Raw genomic sequence first — 8,216 nt, 5'->3', positions numbered from 1 at the left:
GAAAGCCGTCGGCCTGTTGGACAAATGAATTTAGTTTGCTCTTTTATACAACTTAGTCGCAGTTTCAGGTACATGTATATTGATCCTTATATATTCTGTCGGTATTCGGACTCAAAGACAGACCAGGGATCAGGTTCAAAGTGGAGATCAGGCAAAACTAAATACAAGTTTCACTGTACTGTTACAAATACGTCAGATGAACACCACAATACATTTTTGTGAACTGTACAATGTTTAACTAATGTTTGGTTGCATTACATACGATTGGCTAGAAGTTACATTCCTGGTTTTGATAATTCTGTCTTTAGTACGTCCCCAGCTCGAAAGTAAGCGCTAGAGTAACAGCGATTATTTATGAAGCGCTGAAGTAACAACGATTGATACACTGCAGCCACAAAGAATTTCATCCAAACAATTATGTCTGTTTGTAGCAGTTTAGGAGTCTGAAGGCCCGGTTTGAAGGTATGCTGATTGTTAAACATTTATTTCCAAATATGAGAATAGACTGAGTGCGTACAATCACGAGCTGTGATCAATATTTAAAGACCGAAACATCCCCGTTCGGGGTGTTTTTTACAGCTAAAATCCAATATCGACAACATAGAATATTTAATGTACACATTGTACATGGTATACAAGCGCCTGTGTTCAGTGTATGACCCAAGTTCCGGAATAGCCCATATAATGAGAACGCACTCACCATTCAGAAAATAAACCACTGAGCCCGGGAATAGCAATGGTTATGGTGTAAGACCAGTGGTAAAATGCATGGCCAGACAGAGGGTCGAACCTGGGACCTGCCAACACAAGCCGGATGCTCTACCAGTTGACCCTGTCCAGTTCCGTCAGAATCTTCCCTCCCTTTTGAAGTCTTCGACCCCGTGGACCTAACACAACCCAGGTTCGGGTATCCCCTTGTTAAGTATTCACCTCTTTTGAAACAAGTGTAGCAGGCCAGGTTTTAAGTGTAAATACTGTACATAGTTGTATAGTCGATTTCTAGCTTCCGGCTAGGGGGAATTTCCCTTTAGCTCAGTCGGTAGAGCGGCGGACCACTAAGCCGAGGGTCGCGGGTTTGATCCCAGCCGGCTGCACACTACTTCTCGAACTTTTACATTGGTGCCGCAGACCACTCCAAGTGAAAGCAAGAGGCTTCCTTGGAGAGAGAACCTGGGTTGGTGTGTTTGGGGGCGAACACGTTTGAAGGAGGGAGTAGTGTAGCAGGCCGGGTTTTAAGTGTAAATACTGTACATAGTTGTATGGTCGCCTTCTAGCTTCCGGCTAGGGGGAATTTCCCTTTAGCTCAGTCGGTAGAGCGGCGGACCAGTAAGCCGAGGGTCGCAGGTTCGATCCCGGCCGGCTACACACTACTTCTCCTCGAACTTTTACACAATGTTTGATCATAGGCACCAAATGTAAAAGGATTGGAAAAATACATGGTCAGACAGTGGTTGTAACCTGGGACGTCCGAACACTAGCAGGGTGCTCTACCAATTGATAAGCTACCTGGTTACTGGTGATTGACTAGGTCCAGTTCTGCTGTAATGTATGGGGCTATTTGAATAGGTGATATCACCTATTCAATCAGTGATATTACCTATTCAATCAGTGATATCACCTATTCGAATAGGTGATATCACCAATTCATTTTTCAAATAAGTGATATCACTTAATGAAACGAATAGGTGATATCACCAATTGGAATAGGTGATATCACTTATAAAATTCCTAAGTGATTTCACCTATTCGAATTGGTGATGTCACCTATTTGTTTCATTAAGTGATATCACCTATTCGAATGAGTGATATCACCTATTCGAATGGGTGATATCACTTAATGAAACGAATAGGTGATATCACTCATTTGAATAGGTGATATCACCAAATGGGAATAAATAGTGAAACGGCGCCCCATAGTAATGGGACAAAATGCATGCAATAATTTAGCTGTGATAATGTACCTATGGACAATTTCTGACTGATGGTCAACGTCAGAGTGCAGTGTATATATATATAGGCAGGGTATGAATATTTGTTTGAATAGTAGTTCTATATAAGTGGATGAGGGCAAATAAAACTGAATTTTTCTCTCTTTTTTTTTGCCATTATTTTCCCCTGTCCTTTCATAGGGGCCAATTTGCCTCCTTGGTACGTTGGAGTCAAAACACAGACCCCTGGATTACTGTAGGGATACATACTCCAAAACTAATGGGAAAAACTCTTTAGCAAAGTCTAGAAGGAGACCGATATATAACTTATATCAGTATATATTAGTGTTTCCTTTAGCCCTGACACCATGTCTGGTAGGGAAACCCTATGATATTACACATATAGTACAAGTGTGTCTAAATATTGGGTCTAGTAAGTATATATATACCAGGGTTATATATGTATAGTCAGGAGAAGAAAAATGCATCAACCTGACGGGGACTTAAACACCTCCGACCACCAGCAAGTTTAGGTATTTGAAGGTGTTATGGGGACAGCTGTTTTATTTTTCTTCAGTGCAATGTACATGTTAAAGCATTGAAATCTGTACTGCACCTAGCTTTCTTTTAACTCAATATCAGGAACTAGCGGTTTAAATGAAAAGCTCAAACCTCAAAAACGAAAATAACTCACTGAAGATGAAGTCTTTCTGTAATTCCTTCAAGTAATTGAAAAATATTAATTTGGATATAAGATTTAATCACCAAAAGTATTTAAGCCTCATGATCAGCACAAATTAAGTATTTGAGCATGCATGATTTCACGAATTTAGGCCCAGAAGCAATTCTGGTTGAGATAATGCTACAGTAATATTTACTTATTTATACACAATAATGTTTCTAGTAACTTGCTGATTGATGTAATAATTGATTAAATTTATTGTAATATTTTGCGTTCCTTTCTGTTACAGAATGCTGATCATGAGATGTTCAGATATTTAGGAGCACACGGCTAACAATGGACCGAAAACATCAAGTCTTCAAAAATAAATAACTTTTAAAAACAGAAATTTCTTACCTGAAAATTTTGCGAGGATACATACAGGGACACGCAATATATCTGTTATTAGAAAGGTATGATTGTGATGAAGGATAAACAGCCTACAAATATCTTAGAAGGCTCAATGTCTCTTAAAAGGGTTAAGATTTTGGCTGTGGGTGATTATAAACAGGATTTTTTTAAACTGACTAATTCAAACAAGATCAAGAGTTTACAGGATTTAGAAGAGAGGATTAAAATCTGAATACACGATGTACTGTTAAGTGTGGATTAGAGTTTTCTTCGAAAGTTTACAAACATGGACCTAAACATGACTGATGTCCCTGAGACTGAGATGGACTCGGTACAAAGCTTTCAAAAGCCTGTCCGGACAGGAGACAAGCCATGTAAGTGTGAGATCTGTGGTAAAGAGTTTAGCTACTTATCCAAGCTTCAAAGACATAACAGAACACACACAGGTGAGAAACCACACGGATGTGAAATTTGTGGCAAGAAATTCAAGGAGCCTTCCCACTTACAAGGCCACCTCAGGACACACACCGGGGAAAAACCGTACAAATGTGATGTCTGCGGAAAGCAGTTTAAAGAGGCATCTCATCTCAAAAAACACCTTAGGACGCACATGGAACAGAAGCCATATGCGTGTGATTTCTGTGGTAAAGAGTTCAAAGAGGCGTGTCAAGTTCGGGAACACATCATGACCCACACAGGAGAGGCGTGTCATACATGTGACATTTGTGGTAAAAACTTCATCAAAGCGTATGGTCTACGGATTCACATCAGAACACATACGGGTGAGAAGCCATACAAGTGTGATGTCTGTGGGAAAGGATTTAGTCAGGCTGCAAACCTACAGACACACATCAGGACGCATACGGGAGAGAAGCCTTATAAATGTGACGTCTGTGGGAAGGCGTTTAGCGACGCGTCGAGCCTACAAGTACATGTAAGGATACATACCGGAGAGAGACCGTACATTTGTGACGTTTGTAATAAGATGTTCACTGCTGCATCCAGTTTACAAAGACACTTCCGGACTCACACAGGTGAGAGACCTTACAAGTGTGAGGTTTGTGGGAAGGGATTCACCGCTGCATCGAACCTGCGGACACACACCAGGACACACACAAGAGAGAAGCCATACAAGTGTTACGTCTGTGGGAAGGCGTTTTGTAAGGGTGCATACCTACAAACTCATATCAGAATACACGCAGGGGAGAATCCGTTTGAGTGTGAAGTGTGTGGCAAAGGTTTTACTCAAGCAGCTAATCTACGGACTCATATCAGGATACATACCAGGGAGAAACCAGTAACAATTGAGTGCGAGCCTGAGGACTCCAGCTTTTGTGTAGAGCAATCTCCTCAGGAGTAGGAAAAGTAGCTATATAGGTCACTGTAATCTCAGAATGACCTACATATGTACATGCCAACTTCATAGCTGACATAAAAAGTAGGTCACTGTAATCTCAGAATGACCTACATATGTACATGCCAACTTCATAGCTGACATAAAAAGTAGGTCACTGTAATCTCAGAATGACCTACTTATGTACATGCCAACTTCATAGCTGACATAAAAAGTAGGTCACTGTAATCTCAGAATGACCTACTTTAATGTTTTTAAATGACTCTGCTATATAGCTATATATATAAAGTGATAACAATGTCCAGATTGTATACCCGGTAAGCTTTGTAAATTTCCATGTATTTATCAGAGAACATTATCATGCCAGCTCAGTCAGGAAATTCCTATACATATATATATACTTAATGTTTCACTTTTGATCATGATCATGGAAATGTTTTGAGAACATATATATATATATGCTATATAGGATGAAATAACCTGCTAATAAGTACCGGTACATATACTGTATCATTACCCAATGGACCTAATATTTGGCCTGTATATCATGCTGGGATGCAGGGCTACCAAACTTTGTTCAAAATGATTTATCTACGTTCAAGGTCCTAGGGATCAAATATATAGGACCCTGATATATGGCCAATAGTATACTGGTATAAAGGACTAGATAATTTATTGGCATGAAATAAACGTTAACCTAGCCTATGTATATATATATACTCTGATATTTGAATAAAGTCAACGGAGGGATGTCACGGTTAGGGACCTGGGTTCACTCCTGTTCCAGACCCTCTCATTAGAGGGATGTCAGAGGTTGGGGACCTGGGCTGACTTCTATTCCAGAGCTAGAGCATCTCATAAGAGGGATGCCAGGGTTAGGGAGTTGGTGGTCAAGATCCCTGCTCTATAGCATCATAAAATGTGTGTATAGGAAAGCAGTGGTTATAGTTATGAATTGTTAAAATGTTGTCTCTCCTTTCGGAGCTGGACTCAAAAATCAATGAGAATTTATCTCTTCTAGGGACTGGATCAAAAGGTTAATGAAGCTTTATTTCACCTAGGAGCTTGGCTCAAATTTAAAGGATGAATTATTTTCCCATAGGGAAAAAATTAGGGTTATCTCCCCAGGGGCTGGACCCAAATATTACTGAGGATATCTCCTAGAATGAAGGGGCAGGACCAAAAATTAGGGTTATCTCCCCTTGGGGCTGGACCTAAAAATTAATGAGGATTTATTTCTTGGGCTGTAGGGGGCAGGAATAATAAGGATTATCTCCCCAGGGTCTGGACCCAAATATTGATGAGAATATCTCCTAGAATGTAGGGGCAGGACCAAAAATTAGGGTTATCTCCCCTTGGGGCTGGACCTAAAAATTAATGAGGATATCTTCTAGAATGTAGGGGCAGGGCCAAAAATTAGGGTTATCTCCCCTTGGGGCTGGACCTAAAAATTAATGAGGATATCTCCTAGAATGTAGGGGCAGGGCCAAAAAATAGGGTTATCTCCCCTTGGGGCTGGACCTAAAAATTAATGAGGATATCTCCTAGAATGTAGGGGTAGGACCAAAAATTAGGGTTATCTCCCCTTGGGGCTGGACCTAAAATTGAAATTTACGGAGGAATGTTCTCCCCTTGTGACTTGATCATAAACAGTATGTTAAAGGAGAAATTATATTATATCCCTTGGTAGATGTGCCAGATTGTAAAATTCTACACTGTAATTTATAGATTCTAAAGGGACATTGAACTCCCTTTTGAGTTACATATGTAATTGGCATTGTGTCTGACTCTCTAATCTGGCCAAAATGGTGAATGGAGTGAAATGGCAGGAACCTGGCTCAAATTCCAAGCCTATATTCCATATATATACATATACATAACTGTATATGTATATACGTACATGACCAATTATAATTATCTATTTCTAGTGAAACGCATCCAGCGAATATCTGTTTGCTAGGATCCAGTACCTATATTGGACCATATATATCGTTGTTATTACTTACTAGACTCTATAAGTATGTGTGTGTGTACGTGTATTAAAGTATCAAGGTTACATAGTAATAACTCCCTTCATTGCTAGAGCTACTCATTATAATTAACAACCATATCATGCATGCAGGTTCACATTCCACCAGATATGTCTACCTAGTGTAATCTACTTACGTTTTCGAATTTGTCATCAAAACCTACTCAATACTTAGCCAATGTCTTGGTGAGCTTATGTCTTTGTGTGAAGACTCATTGGAAAGATTGAACCTTTTCCTTACATGTTTACATTGATATATGATAAATTGTGATTCACAACCCATTAATATATATAAACTTTTTTTTTTAAGAAATCTTGTCCTGTTTTCTCTTCTCGGGAGTTATTACTCTTGATACAATAATACATGTATATATACATTGGTTTGGTATGCAAAGTCCCTGTTGGCCATAATCTGAAAGGAACAAGATATCTCTCTTTCTGGCCATAGTAGGTCCCAACATTAGATCGGGGTGGTTATCTCCCCTGAGGCTTGCCTAAATGACAGAAGGAAGGATGGAATTTTGGCTGCCGCTGGGTTCAATAGGTTAGTGATAACTGTACCCTTGCTAGGAGTAAGACTCAAAAATGGGTGTTAAATCATTAGCAAACATTCTGCCCCATTTAGTATTTCTCACTGGTAAAATCTCCACTACTTTATGATGTAATGTAAGGTTTATTAAATTGATGTATTTTACGTGTATAAATGTTAGTAAAACATTCCCAGTGATCTATAATTTATCTGATATAGAAGTAATTGTGATAAAGATATATCATAATTGCTGGCTAGATGCTGACTGAATTAGTTTGAAATGATGAAGGAATTATTTCTAGTATTTTTTTTCTGATTAATAGGTCGATGACGACCATCATTTTGATTTTTTTTTTTTCATACCATGAAGATATACTGAAAAAAAGCTCTAATGTGAATCATCTATCTGCCATACGTGTTGAAAATATCATTAAAACTACTTTAACCATACCAATAAAGTAGAAACTGTTATGAAATGTGTGGCATTATTTATTACTTCAGCTACTGAGTAGATTTGACACCAAGATGAGATACTTGAACATACACTTTGTATACTATAGTGTTCTTTGTCTGTCTTGTATTTACCATAGCGTCATTTGTCTCTCTTGTATTTACTGTGGTGTCCTTTGTCTGTCTGTCTTGTATTTACCGTGGCTTCCTTTGTCTGTCTTGTATTTACCGTGGTGTCCATTGTCTGTCTTGTATTTACCATAGTGTCCTTTGTCTGTCTTGTATTTACCGTGGTGTCCATTGTCTGTCTTGTATTTACCATAGTGTCCTTTGTCTGTCTAGTATTTACCATGGTGTCCTAGCTTTGTCGGTCTTGTATTTACCGTGGTGTCCTTTGTCTGTCTTGTATTTACCGTAGTGTCCTTTGTCTGTCTTGTATTTACCGTGGTGTCCCTTGTCTGTCTTGTATTTACCAAAGTGTCCTTTGTCTGTCTTGTATTTACCGTGGTGTCATTTGTCTCTCTTGTATTCTTCTCAATAACCAAGAGGCCAAGGAACTTCATATTGGGCCTGTAGCATGCTTGGGTGAAGGGCTACCAAGTTTGTTCAAATAAATTACCTTGACCTTCATTCAAGGTCACAGGGGTCAAATAGGTTATAGTCTTCAAATGACTTCTTCTCAATAATCAAGAGGCCCAGGTACTTGGTATTGGGCCTGTAGCATGTTGGGGCGAAGGGCTACAAAGTTTGTTAAAATAAATGACCTTGATCTTTATTCAAGGTCACATGGGTCAAATAAGCTATAATCTTCAAACGACTTCTTCTCAAAAACCAAGAGGCCCAGGGACTTGATA

At 39.1% G+C, this 8,216-nt stretch overlaps 1 protein-coding gene across 2 annotated transcripts; it reads left to right on the top strand.

The window, feature by feature from the left end:
- Positions 1-371: 371 nt before the first annotated feature.
- Positions 372-7,383, top strand: LOC117317328 (zinc finger protein 239-like). Of its 2 annotated transcripts, XM_033872127.1 has the most exons (3): positions 372-462; positions 2,900-4,377; positions 4,573-7,383. In XM_033872127.1, exon 2 carries the CDS (start codon positions 3,287-3,289, stop codon positions 4,358-4,360), a length of 1,074 nt encoding a protein of 357 aa, XP_033728018.1. In that variant the 5' UTR covers positions 372-462; positions 2,900-3,286; the 3' UTR covers positions 4,361-4,377; positions 4,573-7,383. The 2 variants fall into 2 exon arrangements, with proteins under 2 accessions (XP_033728018.1, XP_033728017.1); XM_033872126.1 differs by having other exon boundaries at positions 2,900-7,383.
- Positions 7,384-8,216: the final 833 nt, after the last annotated feature.

The sequence above is a fragment of the Pecten maximus genome, chromosome 19, assembly GCF_902652985.1.
Source record: "Pecten maximus chromosome 19, xPecMax1.1, whole genome shotgun sequence".
Lineage (NCBI taxonomy): Eukaryota > Metazoa > Mollusca > Bivalvia > Pectinida > Pectinidae > Pecten > Pecten maximus.
Note: the sequence above shows the minus strand (reverse complement) of the source record. Positions and strands in the feature narration are given on the sequence as shown.

Coding starts and splice junctions, on each gene's coding strand:
- LOC117317328 (XM_033872127.1), top strand. CDS start 3,287: ATGGACCTAAACATGACTGATGTCCCTGAGACTGAGATGGACTCGGTA.